General features: G+C 41.8%; 14 protein-coding genes across 14 annotated transcripts; 5 read left to right on the forward strand and 9 right to left on the reverse strand.

The window, feature by feature from the left end:
• Positions 1-282: 282 nt before the first annotated feature.
• Positions 283-710, forward strand: FOA43_002214 (uncharacterized protein; the record flags this gene model as incomplete). The annotated part of the gene is made up of 2 exons (XM_038922514.1): positions 283-624; positions 678-710. The coding sequence occupies 2 exons, from the start codon at positions 283-285 to the stop codon at positions 708-710; spliced, it is 375 nt and encodes a 124-aa protein (XP_038778442.1).
• A 45-nt stretch (positions 711-755) lies between these two features.
• Positions 756-1,634, reverse strand: FOA43_002215 (uncharacterized protein; the record flags this gene model as incomplete). The annotated part of the gene is made up of 1 exon (XM_038922515.1): positions 756-1,634. One exon carries the CDS (start codon positions 1,632-1,634, stop codon positions 756-758), a length of 879 nt encoding a protein of 292 aa, XP_038778443.1.
• Positions 1,635-1,750: 116 nt separating this feature from the next.
• On the reverse strand, positions 1,751-2,521 carry FOA43_002216 (uncharacterized protein; the record flags this gene model as incomplete). Its single annotated transcript, XM_038922516.1, has 1 exon — positions 1,751-2,521. The coding sequence occupies one exon, from the start codon at positions 2,519-2,521 to the stop codon at positions 1,751-1,753; it is 771 nt and encodes a 256-aa protein (XP_038778444.1).
• A 161-nt stretch (positions 2,522-2,682) lies between these two features.
• On the reverse strand, positions 2,683-5,109 carry FOA43_002217 (uncharacterized protein; the record flags this gene model as incomplete). Its single annotated transcript, XM_038922517.1, has 1 exon — positions 2,683-5,109. The coding sequence occupies one exon, from the start codon at positions 5,107-5,109 to the stop codon at positions 2,683-2,685; it is 2,427 nt and encodes an 808-aa protein (XP_038778445.1).
• A 266-nt stretch (positions 5,110-5,375) lies between these two features.
• On the forward strand, positions 5,376-5,738 carry FOA43_002218 (uncharacterized protein; the record flags this gene model as incomplete). Its single annotated transcript, XM_038922518.1, has 1 exon — positions 5,376-5,738. One exon carries the CDS (start codon positions 5,376-5,378, stop codon positions 5,736-5,738), a length of 363 nt encoding a protein of 120 aa, XP_038778446.1.
• Positions 5,739-5,744: 6 nt separating this feature from the next.
• FOA43_002219 (uncharacterized protein) lies at positions 5,745-6,818 on the reverse strand (the record flags this gene model as incomplete). Its single annotated transcript, XM_038922519.1, has 1 exon — positions 5,745-6,818. One exon carries the CDS (start codon positions 6,816-6,818, stop codon positions 5,745-5,747), a length of 1,074 nt encoding a protein of 357 aa, XP_038778447.1.
• Positions 6,819-6,967: 149 nt separating this feature from the next.
• On the reverse strand, positions 6,968-8,833 carry FOA43_002220 (uncharacterized protein; the record flags this gene model as incomplete). Its single annotated transcript, XM_038922520.1, has 2 exons — positions 6,968-8,679; positions 8,830-8,833. 2 exons carry the CDS (start codon positions 8,831-8,833, stop codon positions 6,968-6,970), a joined length of 1,716 nt encoding a protein of 571 aa, XP_038778448.1.
• Positions 8,834-8,981: 148 nt separating this feature from the next.
• FOA43_002221 (uncharacterized protein) lies at positions 8,982-9,455 on the reverse strand (the record flags this gene model as incomplete). The annotated part of the gene is made up of 1 exon (XM_038922521.1): positions 8,982-9,455. One exon carries the CDS (start codon positions 9,453-9,455, stop codon positions 8,982-8,984), a length of 474 nt encoding a protein of 157 aa, XP_038778449.1.
• Positions 9,456-9,917: 462 nt separating this feature from the next.
• Positions 9,918-12,824, forward strand: FOA43_002222 (uncharacterized protein; the record flags this gene model as incomplete). The annotated part of the gene is made up of 1 exon (XM_038922522.1): positions 9,918-12,824. One exon carries the CDS (start codon positions 9,918-9,920, stop codon positions 12,822-12,824), a length of 2,907 nt encoding a protein of 968 aa, XP_038778450.1.
• Positions 12,825-12,869: 45 nt separating this feature from the next.
• On the reverse strand, positions 12,870-13,562 carry FOA43_002223 (uncharacterized protein; the record flags this gene model as incomplete). The annotated part of the gene is made up of 1 exon (XM_038922523.1): positions 12,870-13,562. One exon carries the CDS (start codon positions 13,560-13,562, stop codon positions 12,870-12,872), a length of 693 nt encoding a protein of 230 aa, XP_038778451.1.
• A 177-nt stretch (positions 13,563-13,739) lies between these two features.
• On the reverse strand, positions 13,740-15,329 carry FOA43_002224 (uncharacterized protein; the record flags this gene model as incomplete). Its single annotated transcript, XM_038922524.1, has 1 exon — positions 13,740-15,329. The coding sequence occupies one exon, from the start codon at positions 15,327-15,329 to the stop codon at positions 13,740-13,742; it is 1,590 nt and encodes a 529-aa protein (XP_038778452.1).
• A 206-nt stretch (positions 15,330-15,535) lies between these two features.
• FOA43_002225 (uncharacterized protein) lies at positions 15,536-16,591 on the reverse strand (the record flags this gene model as incomplete). The annotated part of the gene is made up of 1 exon (XM_038922525.1): positions 15,536-16,591. One exon carries the CDS (start codon positions 16,589-16,591, stop codon positions 15,536-15,538), a length of 1,056 nt encoding a protein of 351 aa, XP_038778453.1.
• A 210-nt stretch (positions 16,592-16,801) lies between these two features.
• Positions 16,802-18,694, forward strand: FOA43_002226 (uncharacterized protein; the record flags this gene model as incomplete). Its single annotated transcript, XM_038922526.1, has 1 exon — positions 16,802-18,694. The coding sequence occupies one exon, from the start codon at positions 16,802-16,804 to the stop codon at positions 18,692-18,694; it is 1,893 nt and encodes a 630-aa protein (XP_038778454.1).
• A 95-nt stretch (positions 18,695-18,789) lies between these two features.
• FOA43_002227 (uncharacterized protein) lies at positions 18,790-19,737 on the forward strand (the record flags this gene model as incomplete). Its single annotated transcript, XM_038922527.1, has 1 exon — positions 18,790-19,737. The coding sequence occupies one exon, from the start codon at positions 18,790-18,792 to the stop codon at positions 19,735-19,737; it is 948 nt and encodes a 315-aa protein (XP_038778455.1).
• Positions 19,738-19,785: the final 48 nt, after the last annotated feature.

The raw sequence follows: 19,785 nt of genomic DNA on the forward strand, positions 1-19,785 counted from the left end.
GTTATGATCTTTACTTTCTTGTCCAAATACGGCTTTAGACTTGACATCTCTCTTGCACTTTCTCTCCGTTGAATTGTGTTATACCAATAGTAATAACCCAGATCTCTTTTTTCTCTCTTACTACCTAAAATTTTATATATATATATATGTATATTGTATGCGCGCGAAGCTCTACCCCAAAAGAAGAAAGAGGGAAAAGGGAAAAGGGATTAGGTCAGGTTAGACTTTCCATCTTTCTATCTTTCTTTCCAGAGAGGACAACAAAACAGTATCAAAGTAAACATGCTTTTGAACAGAAAAGAGAACAATACAGAGGAGTCAGAATCTGATACTGAAGTTTCCGGTAATGAAGATGAACTGCTTGAACGAGATATCAACGATGAGAGGAGAGATCAGTTGGCCAACAAGGATAAAGACCAACTTATTTTGTGGGCTAGTGAACTTGAACTTGACAGTCTGGAGATTAAAGAGGCTTCAGCAAAAATGACAGCTAAATTCAATGAGATCTGCAAGACTATCAGTCAAACACTCAGTAAAGTGCAGTTACAGATAGATAAAGTCGACCAGAAGATGGACAAAATTGATAAATTGGTTAGAGTTTACGAGAAATCAAATGGAAAACCTGTAAAACAGTCAAAACTAAAACTGCCAACGAAGAAGAAACCTCTTAAACGGAGATCTTCAACCATGTCACAACCCATAAGACGTAAGAGAATTCTGCTTTCAGAGCATGAAGCCAGCCAGTTTCGATTCAGTCAAATATAGCAGAATCGAACTGCAATGGGAGTTCGATCAAGTGCAATCTTCACCTCTAAGCTTGGGATCTTGGCCATAATCTCGGTCAAGTTATCAAAGTAAAGCCTGTACCCTGGCATGTATCGATCAACAAAGCAAGCTACCTGCTTATCAGTCATTCCACTTCCTTTTTGCTTTATCATATCGTGTTCTTGCTGCAATCTCCATCTATAGACATTTTCAATGCTATCGGTGGTAATACAGATGAATGCATCGAAATAGTTCCAAACTGATTGATATTTTGCCAAATCTCCATTCAATTTCAAGACATGCTCCTTTTTCACCCTGTCAAACGCTGGAGAGTATTCTGTCTTCACTTGACTCCATTTTTTTAGCAAGTTTCTGGTATTCGGATACACCAGATATCCGTTAAACCAACCTTCGAAGATCACTACATCCACCAATTGAGGCCCTTTTATGTGGATCCATTGTTCGAAAGGCAATCTGTCACCATGTCCAGAGTACTTGGATTTGTCGTAGACAGGTATATCAACGCCAGTCTTCTGGGTAGAAAGCCGCTCGAGGCATTCGATAAGCAAATCAACATCGTGTGTTCCTGGCAGACCACGACCATTCAACAGTGGATTGTCTTGATTAGATGCTATTAACAGATTCTGCTCTTCGAAAGTGAGATAAAAATCATCCATGGAAAAAGTTAGAAAGCTAAGGCACGGATACAATTGAGAAAGCTTCGCATCGAGCTGTTTTGATAGGGTGGTCTTTCCAGAGCCTTGTGGACCTTCTAGACCTATAAAAAGAGGCCGAGTTTTCTGTTTACTGCTTTTCTTGACGTCAAGGAAAGGCCTTAGAAATTCAATTGACTTATTAAGAGTGGTCATTAAAGAGCTAAGAGATGGAGAGAGATGATACTTGATAGCGAAATGTGGGGTAATAATATAACGACCATCGGTGCGATCAATTCTTACTTTTACTAAGGTCTATTTTATACAAGCCACTAAATTGCCTTTAGCTCTTTCATCTTCGAGATCAACTCATCGACACTCTTCACCTTAATACCAGCCTTTCTGGGAACAGGCTCCTCCAAAGAAACAGTTTCGAGTCTACTTTCAAGATTGATGCCTAAATCTTCCGGTCTAACCACTTTCAAGGGCTTCTTTTTAGCCTTCATCATCTTTGGAAGTGTTACGAACTTTGGTTCATTCAATGTAAGATCGGTAGTTATAATGAGTGGTAGAGGAGCCTTGACAATCTCAACACCTCCATCGATGGCCTTCTCAACTTCAACCGTCATATCCTCATTAATGGTGACTTTGGATGCGTTGGTGGCCTGAGACCAGCCCAATAAGCCGGCAAGCATTTGACCAGTTTGACCTGCATCATCATCGATGGCCTGCCTTCCCATAATGATTAGGTTAGAGCCCTGCTCTTCCTGGATCTTCTTGAGAATCTTTGAGACGGCAAGAGGGTCCAATTCCTTAGAACCGATATCAACCAAAGACGAAGTATCCGCACCCTTTGCAAGGGCCGTTCTTAACACATCCTTGGCTTTGGAAGGACCAATAGAAACGGCATGAATAGATTCGACAACACCCTTATTATGTTTCCTGATCTTCACCGCCTCTTCCACGGCGATGTTATCGAATGGATTAATGCTGAATTTGACACCTTGCGTTTCTACACCATCGTGAGTCTTATTGATTCTTGGCTTCAAAGCGAAATCAATAACTCTTTTAACCGGAACAAGAATCCTGATCTTGGACGACATATTCAACTTACCTAGCAGGAGGACTCTGTAGATGATTAAATAGAAATGCTTTGACTGTCCGTCGCAAAAAAGAACGATCCAACGAAAAATTAAAGATGGTGGAGATTCTGAAAATGGAATTCTTAGTAAAAACACTTAAAAACATGTACAAATCAGATAGGTCACATCTGGCTTAGAGTCCTCGTCCGGGCTTTCATCTGCTCTATTCGGGCTTTCAATTGGTTAGTGACTTCAGCTGCGCGCTTCCAACTGTCATCGTTAGAGTCCAGTTCATAAAGTCCTGATGCCAAGCTACTTGTGGTGGTCTGTGTTTTATTAGCTGAACGATAAAGATTCTCTTTCTCTTTCTCCGTCGATGGTTGTAGCGATAGTCCTGAAATTCGGCGGTTAAGCTCGGCTGGCTCCACAGGATCTGACGATTTCTGAGATCCTTGAAAATCCTGAGTCTTCAACGACTCCTGTAGCTGCTGTTGCTGTTGCATCTGCTCTTGCATTTGCCGAGCCTTTTCGAGACTGATGATCTTACCTTTGGCGGCCTCCAAGTCTCCTTGTAATCTTCGAAGCTGAGTGTCTTTAGACTTTGAGGCCACACTGACGGACGCATAACGCGACTTGTAATCATCAACTGTTGAAGTCAATTCCTCGAGCTTCTCCACATTCTTTTCGTTCATTGCTATCTGTTGCTTCAAACTGACCTCAAGCTGCTCTCTTTCTTTCTGCCAGTTCAACTTCTCTGCTCGTAAACTCTCCAGCTCCTTTCTCTCCGTTGACTTCATATTGGGAGCCATATTGGGAGCCATATTGGGAGCCATATTGGGAGCCGGTGCTTTAACATTACCACTGAACAGTTCATCTCCAGATCTCATTGAACGCGATGCGAGGTTCATCTTAGAGTGAACTTTCAAAGGAGATGCTCCTCTTTTGGAAGGTATCATACTGTTTGGACTACCGAAGGAGTGCCGTGACGGGGCCTCAACTGGCTTTCTAAGAGAAGGACGTGGGCCGAGTGATCTGCGTGCATTATTCGACGAAGAGCGTTTCGGTTGTGAGACAGCGGATGACCTGCTGGCCTTAACTTCGGCCCTGGAATACAGATCATTGATCTTATTCATATGTCTGTGGTCAATCTTGGTGACATACTGCTTAGATGCACGTTCTCCAAGAATCTTCATCATCGTAGCGATCACCTCACTCATAGCTGTACGAACTTCTACTTGAGAATCATCAAGATGCTTGATTGCTACCATCATGATAGCGTCCCCGTACACTTTAGACGGCACGCGAGGTAGCTCTTTTAAACAGCGTACAAGAAACCTGCAAGCCTCAATTCGAATCTGGGGAATCTTATGAGACATAAATTGAACACATGGCTCGTAGATTTCTCCAAATGACGAGTATCTAAAACAACTATCTAATGCAGAGTTAACGGCGTCTGCCACCGATTTCTTTTTCTCCTTGGATTTCTCTAAGAGTGGACCAATCACCACGGAAACGTATCTTTCAAACTCATCTCTGATACCATTGGCAAGTTCGACTATTGTTTGAGCACTTAGAGTAACTACTTGAAGATTAGCATCTCCTAAACATTTGGCAATTACTCTAATGAACTCAGCAAAGTCCTGATTTTTGATTCTCATCACGTCAAAGTGCTTCTGGACTTCCTCTAGCACAGCCACACGCTCTTTCCATTTAGGGTCTTGGACTCTCTGACTGAAGTTAGAGGGGAGCTTAGGAAGAACATCCACTGGTTCTGCGAGATTAAAAGGATCTTCAGGTTCGAGTTGTTCCGATTCAATATCAGGATCCACCATATCAACGTCTTCAACTTCAACAGGGATATCTTCTTGGCGATCCAACTGTCTTGATTGCTGTGATTTCAAGATCCTTGTGGGGCGAGGAACACCATCAATCCTGATAAAAGCCTTGGTAAGATCCTTCTGCTGAATTGGTTTCAAACTAGGAAAGATAAGGGCATCAAATCCCTCACCCAGATAAGATCTTAGCGTGACACTCAAATGTAAAGCTTCCTCTCTAACTTTGCGATCGGCATGACCGAACAAGGCAGGAAGCTGATCCAGAGCTAGTTTAGGAGGACAAACAGAGCATCCAAATGCCTGATAAATCTCATTTATTGTCGCGGTAGCAGAGGCCACTACACGTGGAGACTGGGCAGACAAAGACGGAATAATAAACTCAATGACAGGAGCCGCACTTCCAAGCTCTATGTACCATAAAAGGGCATCAACAGACATCTTCTTGGTAACAGGACGTGATGAACTGAGTCCCTTTTCACAGATTGCCGGGACAACAGTATTGAGAGTTCTTATAGTATGATCACCACCATACTGCAAAAATGATACTAAAGCAGATAAGGCTGCCTCCTCTGAAACAACGTTACTGTCGGTGATTGCCTTTCGAATCAACTCAGGGCTTCGAAGCCACAACTTGAAGCATGCTGTATCCTCAGATGCAGAGTTCTGAAAGTTACTATCCAGTTCCTGATACGCTTCTCTTCTGACCTTCCATATTTTATGAACAAGTCTCTCCTCCAATGGAAGTTTTGAATAGTCAGGTTCTTCTTCTTCCATAATTATAAACTCAACAAGGTTGTTGATGTTGTTGTTGTTGTTGTTGTTGATCTGTAAACACCTTTACAAATTAACGCGCGAACATATATAATATGAGATGCTGACATAAGCAATAAAAAGGGGTCTTGAAAGGGAAGTCTAGAATAAGAGTGCGCTTTAGTAAGTAGCTACGAGACTGATGACTAAGGACGCGGAGTATAAAAGGATGAAGAAACTGCAATTAAAACCTTGGATTTTTAACCAGTTGATACTATTTTACTAACAATATGTCTATTCAAACTTCCGGTAATAAGCAGATAGATTACCTACCTATTGAACAGATCTTAAGACCCATTCCTCCAGTATTGGACTACTGTAAGATCGACGCTATGGTATCCACATTAAATGGAGTCCCTAAAGAATCTTCCACATGCAAGTTGGAAAATATAACGGCTGGTGAGTTACCTCCTGTTGATGTTCTCTGTGTGTCTGATAAGGGTAAAAAGTATTACTTTGCATTCGGAGGCTGCCACCGATTTCAAGCCTATGAGAAGACCAAGACAGCTAAAGTCAGATGCAAAATCGTTCCATGCACTAAATCCATGCTTAAGATTTATTTGGGTTCATCCGTCGATAATTTCTTTGAATAGAAGTCTCTAAGAGTCTCGTTGCAGCTTCTTTGTATTGACTATCATCTTGACATTTTTAAGCTTTCTTTTCTGTCGCAGCCTATCAGAGTCCCTTTGCAACTTTTTAGGAGCCAACGTTCTGACGTTCAACCCACAACTCTGTAACATGCTGAGTCGTAATTCGTTGATACCACTTCTATACTTAATTCCCTTGGATGTCTCCACAGAGTTGACGAAATAGTAGCGAGGCTGAATCTTTAAATCTGCAAGAATAGAGTTACCTATAAGCCTTTCAAGGTGGCCTATTCGGCTGTCATTGGGGATCTTATCAATCTTATTGAAAACCACATCAAATGAAGTACCAGATTGAACTAGATGTTGTACTATCATCTCATCATACTGATTAAGTCCAACTTTACTGTCCAATAATAAGTAACAGTTTCTTAGCACTCGTCTTTTCTCAAGATAATCGGTAACCAGCATCCCTTGCCACTGCTTACCCCTATTTCCATAACCTGGAGAATCCACAAGTCTAAAAAGACCCCCAATGTTGTAAAAGTTGAGACAAAGTGTATATCCAGCCCGCTGCTTCACCTTTGCGTACGTTTTCACCCTCTCTTTGACATTTGTGAGTAGTGCATTGATAAGAGACGACTTTCCAACGTTACATCTTCCAAGAAGAATCACTTCAGGAAGATTGTTAGAGTCAACAAAGTTCGATTCATTCTCCTCTCCTTCGCCGGGTATCTGATCAAATTCAAATATACTCCAGTCCTGAACAATTTGACTCCTGTTGAACAGTCCGTTAATGGTAGATTCCTGCGATCGATTCACCTTAGGGACAATCTGAATCACTGATGCAGACTGAAAATGCTTCATTAATGTACATCCATCCACCAAACTGGGTTTTCTCCTTTCCAAAGTTCCATTCTGCTGATGCTTTTCACTCGATCTTGGTAGGCTAATTGGATCATCACTGAGAATCTTCTTTATATTCGGTATTGACTTGAGTAACGAAGGTATCGCGCCATCATTCGTAGTACAGATTAATCGTCGAAAAGATGTCAAGAATCTTCTGGCAGAAAAGGTTCTAATGTACATCGGATCTATAGACAGGAATGAACCTAGAACCTACAGAACCTACAGGCCCTAGGCTTCTACATTCGTCTTCTCACTTTCTATTCTTTCTATTCTCGCTTTCCGGGCGGTGCACATTAGCGGACTTTCTAAATATTCATCTATACATGCTATTAAATACTACCATCCTCCTGTTTTATCAGTACACCATCCTCTTCCTCTTCATTGATCTTTCTATCTGAATCATTACAGCAATCACATTGTAATTTATTTCTCATAGCACTGTGCTTATTCTCACACGCTGCGAGGTGCTTCATGTATCTACCCTCATTATCGAAGCTCTTTGAACAGATTTCACACCTAAACTGCCGGCTGTGAATCTTCATATGCTTGTTCAAGTTTGAAGATTCATTAAATCTCTTGTCACATACACCACAAACCATAGGCTTATCACCGCTGTGAATTCTGGAATGAATAGTAAGTGAGGATGAAGTTTTAAAATGCTTACCACATATTCTGCATTTGTAGGGTTTTTCACCGGTATGAATACGAATATGCTGCTGCAACATCAGCTCCAAGGAGAATCTCTTACCACAGATAGAGCATTGGAATGGCTTATGCTTTGTGTGAGTATTGAGATGTCTTACAATCTTCTGTCGCTGGGCGAATGGACGACCCGATCTAGGACATCCGGCCCACTGACAGATATACTGAGACTTGCCTGATTTAATGTGCTCACTAATGATATGGTTAGTAAGGCTGCCTGTATCGCTGAACTCCATATTACACAGGATATGAGTACTTGGATCGATCCATTTGCAAATATGAGAGACCTGAGATTCTGTAGATTCCTCCGAGATCTCAGAAATTGGAAGGATCGACAAATCCGAATCATCAAATGAATCCACCGGCAACTTAGGTGCATCTTGATGGTTACCACTTCCATGGTCACCAATGTGCTCAAATAACCTGTCTAATTCATTTGTAGTGAACATACAATTTAGCCATTCACATTGATAGAAATCCTGACCGGGATTCTCCTGATGTAACCAATCTGGGGTAAAATGCTGCTCGAACATGTGTTTGTTGAGGTCCGAGTTGGAAAGAGTAGAATTACAATCATCCCACTTGCATACTAGTGGCCTCTGCTTCTGCTTTTTGGGGGTCGGCTGGTGCTCGGGATATGACTGGGGGTTCTGGTACTTTCCAGCGACTTTTGTATGATCATGAACGGCACAATGATGAGATTGCTGGTATTGAAAGGGGAAATTTGAAGGAAGAATGAGATCATGTTGGACCAAACTGCCATTCAGATGGTTCTGGTAATGTAGATGGTAGTGATGGTTAGGATCAGAGGGAGGAAAATGTTCATGAATATGAGGCCTCTCCGGATGTATAATTGGACGCTCTGAAGTTTGAATATGATCTCGGAGATTGCTCAACTTGGTTGACGATAATAATGAGACGTTACTAAGTTCAGGCTCTAACAATTTCAAAAACTGGGATCCAGTAGGTAAAGAGCCATTGGAATCGGCATCATTTCTTGTCAGGGGATGAGATAGGGGCAATTTATCTGAAGACAAATGGGTTTCAGGTATCGAGGATAGTGTAGATGGAGTATTTGTAGACTCTGTCAGAGAAGGAGGAGTACAACGAATCATGTTATCGCAAGTTTCTAATGCATCCCAATCAGGAATCTCAACATTACAGTACTCTTCATCTTCGCAATCTGACGAATTAGGCGAAGAGCAGGCACTTTCCACGATCGCTGCGGCTCTGTATCGATCCTTTCGAATAGGGAAATCACTGTCGAAGTTGCATAAATCTAAACATCGTTTGTCTGCCTCAGCATCGATAAAATTCGAAGTTCCGGTACAACCGGCTTCTATTTCTTTCCAATCTCCAGGCTCAAAATGACATTGAAGAAAGTCGTCTATAGGTTCAACAGTGTTGAAGCAGCAAGAGGGTGAAGGTGAAGATGAAGTATGTGAGTGACGCGGAGCATGGTCAGATTCATCGATCTTCTTGCAAGAACTCATGACGAGCAAAGGATAAAGAAACAAGAGAAGGAGAGAAAAATGTACAAGTATTGAAAGTAAAGTAATTCTAGAGTACTAAGTCATACATCATCATCTTTTTGAAAATGATAGTGGTTATGGATTATATAAGCGCTTACGTATAAATGCACTACTGCTTTGTCTGTCTCTCTATTCGAGCAAGACTCTGCTCAAGGTCCTTGTTAAGTTGCTCATTACCACTGACAACCTCCTTGACGTAGCCATTCAATAATTCGTTAATCTGCTTGATGATGTCAGCTTCTTTCTGTGTGATTGTAGACGACGGTGTTTCTGAGGGGCCTGCTTCCACTTTAGTAAGTCTAGGAGCAGAATGATTTAGTCCACGGGGACCCTTTGGAGTTGGCCTCGAATACATTTGCTGTTTCGTTAGTGATGCTTGTATCTGGGCCACCAATTTTCCTCTGTTTTCCACGACAAGCTCGGGATTCGCCTGGACTTTCAAATCAACGAGCTCTTCCAAAAGATCGTCTAGTTTACCCTTGACACCAGAAGTTCCATTTTGAAATTCGTCAAGAAGCTGCTTCCGTTTAGAGTCAAAATGACCCTGAAGCTTGTATTGTTCGACTATATTCGAATTGTCCATCAAGTAGACGCCAGCCCAGTTTAAGGAAGGAAGGAGTTCCCCCCCCCTTCCCCCTGTAGAAAGTTCCGCTATATCCAGGGTACTTTTTTTTAAGCCGCACACGACCCTGCAACCGGGCGGAATTTTTCATGCCATCGGATAATTGTCATGACTAAAGACCGACGATGATGTGCCGACCTAACATAACACCTTTTTGAACACATTGTTCCCTTAATACTATACGCCAATCTTACTGGGTTCTAGATAGAATCATTCTACTGCAGCTTATTAGATTTGTTGTAAATTTTTTTCTATCAAATTTGCTTTACCATTTTATTTAGGCTTTACTTCAACTTAGCTGCCTTTAATTCAACTTTTCTCCGGTTTAACTCGGTGCACTTCACTTGAGAGTGCTTGTTTTTCTCAGTTTTTATTTGTTTTTGTTTTTTTATTTGCAGCCCTTTCTCATTTACTTAGCCTAACATGACAGATCCCATTAAACTGTCAATGCTTATAAATGCAGACGAAAATCGGTCGATGAGTGTCCGTTCAAATGATTCTCCCTTGTATTCCAGCAACCAGCTGAAGAGTCAGGATGGTGATTCACCCGTCAGCACGGATGGCACTTCCAATGATATAATCGCTCACAAGAGAGCCAGAGGACGCAAAAGGAAACTCAAGGGTCCTCCTTACATATGCGATTATCCAGACTGTCACAAGGAATTTCATAGATCTGAGCATCTTTCAAGGCATCAACTTAATCACAATCCCAAAAAGATCTACAGATGCACCCAGTCAGGCTGCGAAAAGACCTTTGTGAGGCATGATTTGTTAGCGAGACATCTAAAGAGACATGCCAATAAGCTAGAAAAAAAGCGCAAGAATGGCGAGTCTTCATCCCATCCTCCCGAGGACCACGAGAACGGCGCTAAGCGCAGAGAACTAACCTCATCTCCGTCGCAGAATTCCATTGGTAAGACCCTTGCCGTACAGGCCTCCAATCAAGTCAACGCTGCTCTTTCTCCGTCTCATACGAACAATCGAACGGTCTCTCCGGCTGCTGCTGACAGTACTGTATCCCATCCTCCCGTCAATGCGTTCAGAGCACCATCTACTCAGAACCAGCACGATCCAAAGGGATTTAGTTCTGTGTCTCAGATTCTTCAGCAGCACAACCAGGCCCTTGCTGAGAGCCCCATAGTTAGTCAGGACTTTAGTAGACAGGAAACTGGCGCTGCTCCAAACCTTCTTAGCTGGCTTTTCGGCGATAATCCTTCCAATGTGAATCCACAAACTCAAAACATTGGCTCTCCGACATCTCGTAAGGATCCTACGGACTTTCTAACTGGTCTGAATGAATTTCAGATGAACAACGGTGGCCAAAGCTTTTTTATTCTTGATGGATTCGAGCAGTTATCTCCTTCTTCCTCTTCTACATTGGGTCTTTATCCATCTCCAGATCAGCAGCAACCTCAGAGAACTCCGGCCAGCGTAGCAAGCCAATCACCACAACCGCAGGAACAGCAACAGCAGGCGTCTGATGAAACTTCACCAATTTCTCTCAATCACAATACGGTCGATGCTGCTAATAATAATGGCGGCACCTACGAGAGTTCCCGACAGTATGAGCCATTACACCAAGATAACGAGTCGTTACACAAGTTAAGTGACGGCAAATTAGCTGAGTTTGCTCAACTTATTCCGGAAGTTAAAGAGCATTCGGACTTCACGAGGGTGAAGCTAGAGAAGGCTCTTAAAATGTACTGGAAGTTTTTCCATCCCAGATTTCCCATGCTTCATCGCCCGTCTTTTGACTCTTTAGAAACGCCACCTTTACTTTTGCTCTCTATGATCGTTCTAGGTATCAAGCTCTCTCAATGTGTCGACGATATAACTTGCCCGTTTGATGAGAAGTTTAGAGATCCGAAGACTCTTGCTGATAAGATTGGTCTACCTTTACGCTGGCTTATTTTTGCGTCTCCAAAATTTCAACCTCCTGCAAAGTTGTGGATCATCCAGAGTTTGTTGATGTTGGAATTTTACGAAAAGAATTGTACCACCAGACAATTACACGAACGTGCACATTTACATCATGGAACTACAATACAATTGTTGCGTAGATCTCCTACTCTAGGAGGTTCTCCTCATAAAACCACAGGAGCTGATGATGCCAGTAACTGGTTCAAGTGGATTGAGATCGAGTCGATGAAACGTGCTACGTTCATGTGCTTTTACATGGATGCCATTGACGCGATATCATTTGGCCATCAGATGCTCATCTATGCACATCAGATTCAAATGACCATGCCGGTGGAGGATGATGTGTGGGAGTCGAACTTACGTAACTTTAGATCTTCTTTCAAGAAATGTAAGAGACCCAAACCATTCCTCCTAGTTCTGAAGAATATTATGAATGGTTTTCCAATGAGAACTAACTCTTTTGGCAAAAAGGTTTTACTTGCTGGTTTAAGTGCCATCATGTTCCAAATTCAACAACGCGATATGCAGCTTATGTTTGGTCTAGACAAGTTTGGTATGACTGGTACCGTGAATAATTGGAGGGAATTACTTACAGCTGCGTTCTCTATCTGGAGAAATGATGTCGGTGGATCTTGCTGCTCTTCAAGAACTGCCATCGATAATATGAGTTCGATGAGCAACTCTCTTCAATTTTCCACCAGTGATACTCGTTGCAAATGCATCACGTATCATATGGCCCATGTTTACATGTCTATATCACACTATGATCTATTTATCGTTGCCGGAGCACCATGGAGAATGAACGTGAAGCCTTCCTCGCTTTTGGAAAGAGAACAGATTGAAAAACGTGTCAGTGAATGGTCACAGACCCGTCACAGTGAGGTATGCGTTGTACAATGCTACTTACTTCTCTTTGAGATATTTCTTTCACCTCAGGACTCTGCTTATGAGTATCAGTACGATTATGTTCCCGATCAGGATCTATTTTTCCGGTCCTATGTAATTGGTCTCTGCACTATGGTTTTATGGTGCTATATCCATGCCCGAAATGGACCGGACTCTTTCAGAATGACAGCTGAGACATATAAGAACCATGATTATGAAGAGGATGGATACAGATATTTGAAAAGGATGAGAAACGAATTTACTACTAGATCCGGAGGCATTATGCTTCATACGTGGTTTTCTAACTGCTCGGGAGCGCAATTCTACGGTAATTTGGTCAAGTGGGTCGATGTATTGGAGGAAATTCCAGACATGCAGAACATGGTTGGGCTATTAGGGCTCGTGGGTAATAAATTGATTGACGCAGACTACACTGTTGTTAAGGAAATGGGCAAGCTTCTATTGTTTTGCAGGGACAGATGCAGAGGATCCAAGGAGACGATTCTAAAGAATATGTACGAGTAATTTGCACTAATTTAAAATTCGAAACTAAACTAAGATATGTAATTCCTACATTCCCATCTCTGCTTGAAGCTGTTTCAAGGCCTTCTCATCTTCGTCTTCATCATCCACCTCCTCTTGCTTCTTATCTTGCACTTTACTTGTAGGCACACTAGGCAACCTGGCCTTGGCAATTTCGTTCTTTGAAGGCGTGTTCTCAGACACTTTGGCACCTGTATTTGTCATCTTGTTATCCAACTCCTCCTGTTGCATCTCGGCCAACTCCTCCTCCAACTCATCGTCATCCACCATATCCGTACCAAGTGGTCTGCTAATAGCATCAGAAATCTCCTCACTAGCCTCTACCTGGTCCCTGATATCGTCCATAGTCTCGTCAACCTTATCGATGTTGAAGTCACTATGTATCTGTTTGATGGCCTTGGCACCTTGTTTCATGGCCTTCATAGTCTCCAAGTTAAGGTTGGCCGACTCTATCGCATTGAGTTGAGTCTCCAACGATTGTATTTGATTCCCAACCTTTATCAAATCACCCTCCAGCTTCTTCTTTCTTTTCAACGCTTGTCTGGCAACAGCTTTATTCTTGGTAACATTTTGCCTAGCAATTTTATCCTGTTGGTCAATCTGCTTCTCTAAATACTCTTCCTTCTTGTTTAAAGTAGCAATATGCTCTCTGAGTTGAACTATTGCCTTTTTAGGCAGCTCTTTCTTTTGTTGTCCTCCTCCAAAGAGGTAACTCCACATAATTATCAAATAGACGCTGCTTTACCTTATCTGGTTGTACTGTTTGTTTGTATTTGTTTGGCTTTTACTTTCTTATCTCTGCTCTTTCTTCTAACAGAATGCCGAATTCACTCACTAGAAAAACTTTTTTTTTACGTTCCATTCGCGAATTTCTCATATATATTTATATATACATCTCTATACTTCGTTAGGACGTACTATTGATGAGACTGCACCAGAGTCCCCATTTTCAGTGTTCAAAGATGCAAACAAACTGCTGAGTACATCTATTCCAGAATCGTTGTGCTGCATCCTGTGCGATTTAGGCGAGTTACTAAGTTTTTGTAACTGCGATCCTTCCAGTTGTCCAGACATTTTTTCCATGTCAATGTCTTTCAGCTTCAAGGCTTCTTTGCAGAAAAACTCAAAGAAATCGTCCTCATCAATGCCAACATCAATACCTAGACCGATATCTTCTTCTTCTTCTTTCTCATAGTAATCGTCATTCATATCATCATAATCAGTCATAATGCTTCCAAGATTATCTTGCTCCCAGCTCTGGCCTCGATTGCCCCAGGGAGTTCCATCGTAATGCACTTCTTCTTCTTCTTCTTCTTCTTCCTCTTTATTTCCTCCATTCATGAATTTCTCCAACATTTGCAATATCTCTTGACCCTTTTCTGCCTCCGGAGACATTGTATTCTTTTCTCCAGGTTCAGATTCAGATTCAGATTCGAATTCTGGTTCTTTGCTCATAATCTCTCTATCGATTATAGAAAACCTCAAAAGTTCTTTCTGAAGAAGATCCTTGTCCGTAGTCTCATTAAATTCTTCAACTATTGAAGTTGGACTCTCCCACTTGATATCAATCATAGGGTTTTCAGAGACATATTTATCCAGAGATCTGGTCAAAAATCGGCCCTTTTCCAACTTTGATCTCTTCCCATACTCCTTCAATAGCAAGTACCCTAAAGCAGAAACTCGAACCTTCACATCAACCAGTGTTTCTTCATCATCAGAGTAAAAGGACTCTGGAAATCGACCTTTTTTCCCTGGAACGTCGGGGAAAAGTGACTCCATTTGAAAGTTTAAAGCAGCATTAACAAGATAAGGCTTGTTGGCAGCAATGAATTCAAACACAGATTCGTTCACCCGAACCGTCTCCACATACAAATTCTCCAAAACCTCTTTTGGGTACTTGTTCAATACGTGGTTTACCAAAAAGTCCGTCAAATCAACGCATGGCTCCATCTTATAATAGTGTGTCTTTATAAAATCAAGAGACTCATCCATACTAAGACTAGAGCCCTCTTTATACTCCTTAGGGACGGTTTTAATGCTCATATCATTGATCCATATTCGGTTACAACTGACCTCACCATCCATCCATGGGGAAATATGATCCGCTCCTTCTATAAGTAAATATTCACCATCCTGGTCAAGAACTTTGATATACAAATCAGAGTCTCTTGCACTAAAATTGTAGAGTATCGAGGTTATTAGCCATAGGTCGTTCACGTAGTCGCCGTAAACGAGCTCCCCATAAATGAAGCATCGCCCCTGATAATCCTCGTATAACTCAAACTCCACTGGTTTCGAATACCACGGATAGTATTTAATGAAAGGCTCGATTTCGCATGCAAGATAATGTTCTAACTCTTTGAGCTTTGTAACCTGTTCTTTTTTGGTCTTGTAGACATTCTCATAAAACAATGCAAATACTAGTGTATCCCTTTCTGCATAAAAAGGTTCTTGAGACGTGTTCTCAAATAAAATGGAAGGATCCATAGTTTGAAGAGACTTGATGTCGATGACAAACAAGAAACAAGGTATAGATTAAAAACTTAATCGTTCCTCGTCGTTCAACTTTCTCTTTCTTTCCCCCACAATTTTCAGATAATAGATTGAAAAATTAAAAATGAGAATTAGAAGTTAAATGACTCGTTAAAAAGATCAATTAAAGAGAGGAGACTATAGACTAAATAAGCGTTCTCTCATTCGTCTTTAGGTTTCTTTCTTGCTTCTAGCGCCTCTTGGAGACGTTTTGACTTGTCCTTTTTCTTTTCTAGATCTTGAAGTTTATTACCGTCAACTATGGCCCAGTCAATAAGTCCCTCGGAACCATATCGTTCATAGAGCCAATTATTACATTTAATAAAGTGCTGGCAGTCGAAGAAACCACGCGGGGCGCTGAGAGGGGAAGGATGAACGGATTTCAAAAATAGGTTCTGGTCCCAGTCGATATGTCCCACATTACGAATGGTTCTCTGAGCAGGAGAACCCCAAGCAATGATGACTAGACCTTGATGAACCACGTGATTCTTATAATCAACCAGCTTACGAATCACTGTTGAAGTAAACTTTTCCCAGCCGTGATTGGAATGTGAATTGGCATTATGGGCTCTCACTGTAAGACAAGTATTGAGAAGAAGTATACCTTGTTGGGCCCACTGGGTCAAATCTCCTGTTGTAGGAACGACAAAATCCGGGTAATCCTTCTTTAGACACTTGTATATATTATTAAGAGATGGAGGAGGCTTAGTTCTAGGATCGTGAACAGAAAATGCGAGGCCATGAGCCTGGTTGTAGTTATGATACGGATCTTGACCGAGAATAAGCACTTTAACCTTGGATAAAGGAGCCAACCGAGACCACGAGTAGATATCCTTTTGGGGTGGGAAGATTACTTTTCCACTTTTCCATTCGTCACGTAAAAATTTCTTCAAGTCGATGAAGTATGGCTTAGTCATCTCTTCATGGAGAACAGCCAACCAAGACTCGTCCATTGTGTTGATTTCCAAATCGAGCAATTCCTTTTGCTCCACGCTAAGGGAATTGATCCATGCTTGCCTGTCAAATTTGTTTGCGACACTTGGAGGTTTCACCTTAAACATGCTAAGTCCTGGCGTAGCTACACTGGTGACATTCAACGGGGTAGAAGACTTAGGGCTTGGTTTAACCACGGCCGCTGCTTTCTTGGAAATCGTTGATTTCTGTCTTTTTGAAACGGCAAAGAAGTCCGTAATCGAATGCTTGACACCGGCAGACATGAGTGAGGTCAATGGAATGTATTCTATGCTCCAAGTAGTAGCAGTTGATAAACAAATATAACGCGTTAAGTATGTAAAATGGGTCGGTCGCGTTTATCCCCATCTGTTTTTCCTTTCCTTTCTTTCATGTACATCTCTACACCTCTTATCTTTTACCTCTGCTTAGAGACGGGGGGAACCTTACAACGGCTCATTACAGCTTATTCCTCTATGAAACTCAGCAAGCCATTCGTCTTGAAAGCTGTTCAGAGTGTCAATAAAGATTTTCATAAGCGAATTGAACTGATGAAGCAAACCAAGCAGAATGTTAAGCCTGAAGATTCAGCCGTCCCTGAGAATGAAGCAGATGGACCAGAGATAGTCCCAGAAATCCCGGGTAACAATGATACCGAGGAGCTGGAGAATAGTAAGAAACGGAAACTTGAGGATCCACCAGTTACAAAAGCTACAAACTTAGACCTATTAGAGACTAACTCTACTGAGAGACGGATGTCATGGGCGTTCTGGAACTCTTCTGCTGAGTCCAAGCAGCAAAGTACCGATAGTTCTGATAAGGTGAAAAGTAACGTAAAAGAGGAAGTGGCAAAAGAACCTTTAAAGGATAGAAGCCATTCATGGTCGTTCTGGGTGTCGAAACATGAACAAGCAGTGTATCCATTTCAACCGAATGTGATTGTAAGGTCTACTGCAACCAAATTCGACGCTGCGAAGTCTGAACCATCTGGCCCTGTGTCGGGGCCTATTCCGGGATCTGTGATGGGACCTGTGTCGGGACCTGCATCGGGACCTGTGTCGGGATCCGTTTTGGAATCGGGGTCGCAATCTGTAAGAGAAATGTCCAAAAAAAGAGAAAATAAACGACCTAATTTGATTGTTCCATCCTTTAGAGAGACGTTGCCTCCTTCTACGGCATTTACTACGCTGGTATCAGGTATTAAGCGTGCCAAAGTGATGCTGGGATATACTGGAGAGAGGCAGAAGCACCTATATAGGCGCAACACAGCAAAAATATTCAAAAGAGTGCTTATTATTGGAGTACATGGCTTCTTTCCTACCAGAGTCCTCAGACGGTTCATAGGAGAGCCCACGGGAACATCTATGAAGCTTGCTCAAGTGGCGGAAGGAGCCGTTCTGTCATGGGCTTCTGATAATAATATGGAGGTGGAAATCCAGAAAATAGCACTTGAAAAGGAAGGTAAGATCTTTGATCGTGTAGACTTCTTTTACGAGGTGTTGAAACAGTCGGCTGAAGATATTAAACAGGCGGATTTCATCTTTGTCTGTGCACATTCTCAAGGAACTCCTGTTTCAATTATGCTAATGTCTAAGCTACTTGAATACGGTATCATTGATGAAGATAAACGTATAGGCATTTTAGGTATGGCCGGTATTAATAACGGACCCTTCTATGGAATGGAGCAGTCTCTGTTAGTTCGAGCTTATTCGACTTTCGAAAATGAATCCATGTTAGAACTGTTTCAATTCCAAAACTTTGAGAGTCTTCAAAGTCGCAAGTACTTGGAGAGTGTAAGGAACTTGGTTTGCCATAATACCAAGATAACTTATGTGGGGTCTATTGATGATCAATTGGTTCCATTATACTCTTCTATAGCATCTCATGTCAAACATCCAAACATATATAAAGCTGTATATATTGATGGAGGTTCTGATACACCAGATTTTGTGGCTAGAATACTCAAAATATCGTGTATGCTTCAGAATCTTGGATATTCTGATCATGATGTTATCAAGGAGATCAGCTATGCATTGGCGGGTCCGCTTACTGGCGGAGGACATTCCAACATATACAATGATATCAATGTGTATAAACTTGCATTGAATTTCACCATGAAGACCGAGGATGCCGAAATCGCTATTGAAGAACCCGTCTTATTCAAATCCTTTGATCTGAAAAAATTGGGCTCGAATCCTTTCAACTTGCCGTGGTGTGTTAGAGGACTCTTTTTTGAAGCCATGCGAAAATTATACAGGGGAAACCATGAAATTGAGATGGTTTTCAAAGAGTTCGATGAGTGGAATCCAGAGTCAAAGGCTTTGAAGGACCTCAAATACAGGCTTAATGGAATTAAGGCCAAGCTATAATCGCGTCCGTCTAATTTTTTTTATTTTTCATTTTTCATGGATCATTGAAAATCTCTCTCACAGCGCTGACTCATTACTTTGTAAATCGATTGCAAATGCCCAAGGAGTCCACTGTATCTGCTGCTCAAAAGGTATCAACCTTAGGCGGCTGTATTGCTGGAGCCATTGCTGGCTGTGCAGCAGTGACGTTTACCAATCCTATAGATCTCGTCAAGACTAGGATGCAGTTAGAAGGTGAGCTTTCTATGAAAAATGTTCCCAAGGTGTATCGTAATCCGTTTCAGGCATTTGGACTCATTCTCAGGAATGAGGGTATCCATGGGATTCAAAAAGGACTTATGGCCTCTTATTTATTCCAGATCGGACTTAATAGTTGTCGATTAGGACTCTACGAACCAATCAGGAAGGTTCTCAATTCGGTTGTATACCCCACAAAAAATCCCGAGAATGTTCAGAACGTGGGAATCAACGTTCTGACGGGCAGCCTTACAGGGGTTATTGGGTGTATTACTAGCTCACCTTTCTATCTTCTCAAAACTAGAATGCAATCATTCTCGGAGTCGGTTCAGGTCGGTCAACAATCGCACTACGATTCGACTTGGCACGGCTTCAAGACGATTTATGCTGACGAAGGTGTTAAAGGCTTGTTTCGTGGCCTTGATGCGGCGATTCTTAGAACTGCAGCTGGCTCTGCAGCCCAACTTCCTGCTTATAACTTTGCCAAGCAAGAGCTCATCAAGTCGGGCTATTTCGAAGAGGGTATGGGACTTCAATTAGCGTCTTCAGTATTTGCTGGCCTTGGCGTAACCGTAGTAATGAATCCGTTTGATGTCGTAATGACTAGGATGTATAATCAGAGAGGAAACCTTTATTCAGGACCTGTGGATTGTCTCATCAAGACCGTGAAAATGGAAGGACCAACAGCTTTATATAAGGGATTTATAGCTCAGCTTCTCAGAAACGCTCCTCATACAATGTTGTTGTTGTTGTTTATGGAGCAGACAATGAGTATTGTGTATAATGTGGAACAGAGGTTTAAATAGTACATTACATTTTTGCATTTATCATATACACGAAAACAGAAAAGGGTG

The sequence above is a fragment of the Brettanomyces nanus genome, chromosome 2 (assembly GCF_011074865.1).
Source record: "Brettanomyces nanus chromosome 2, complete sequence".
Lineage (NCBI taxonomy): Eukaryota > Fungi > Ascomycota > Pichiomycetes > Pichiales > Pichiaceae > Brettanomyces > Brettanomyces nanus.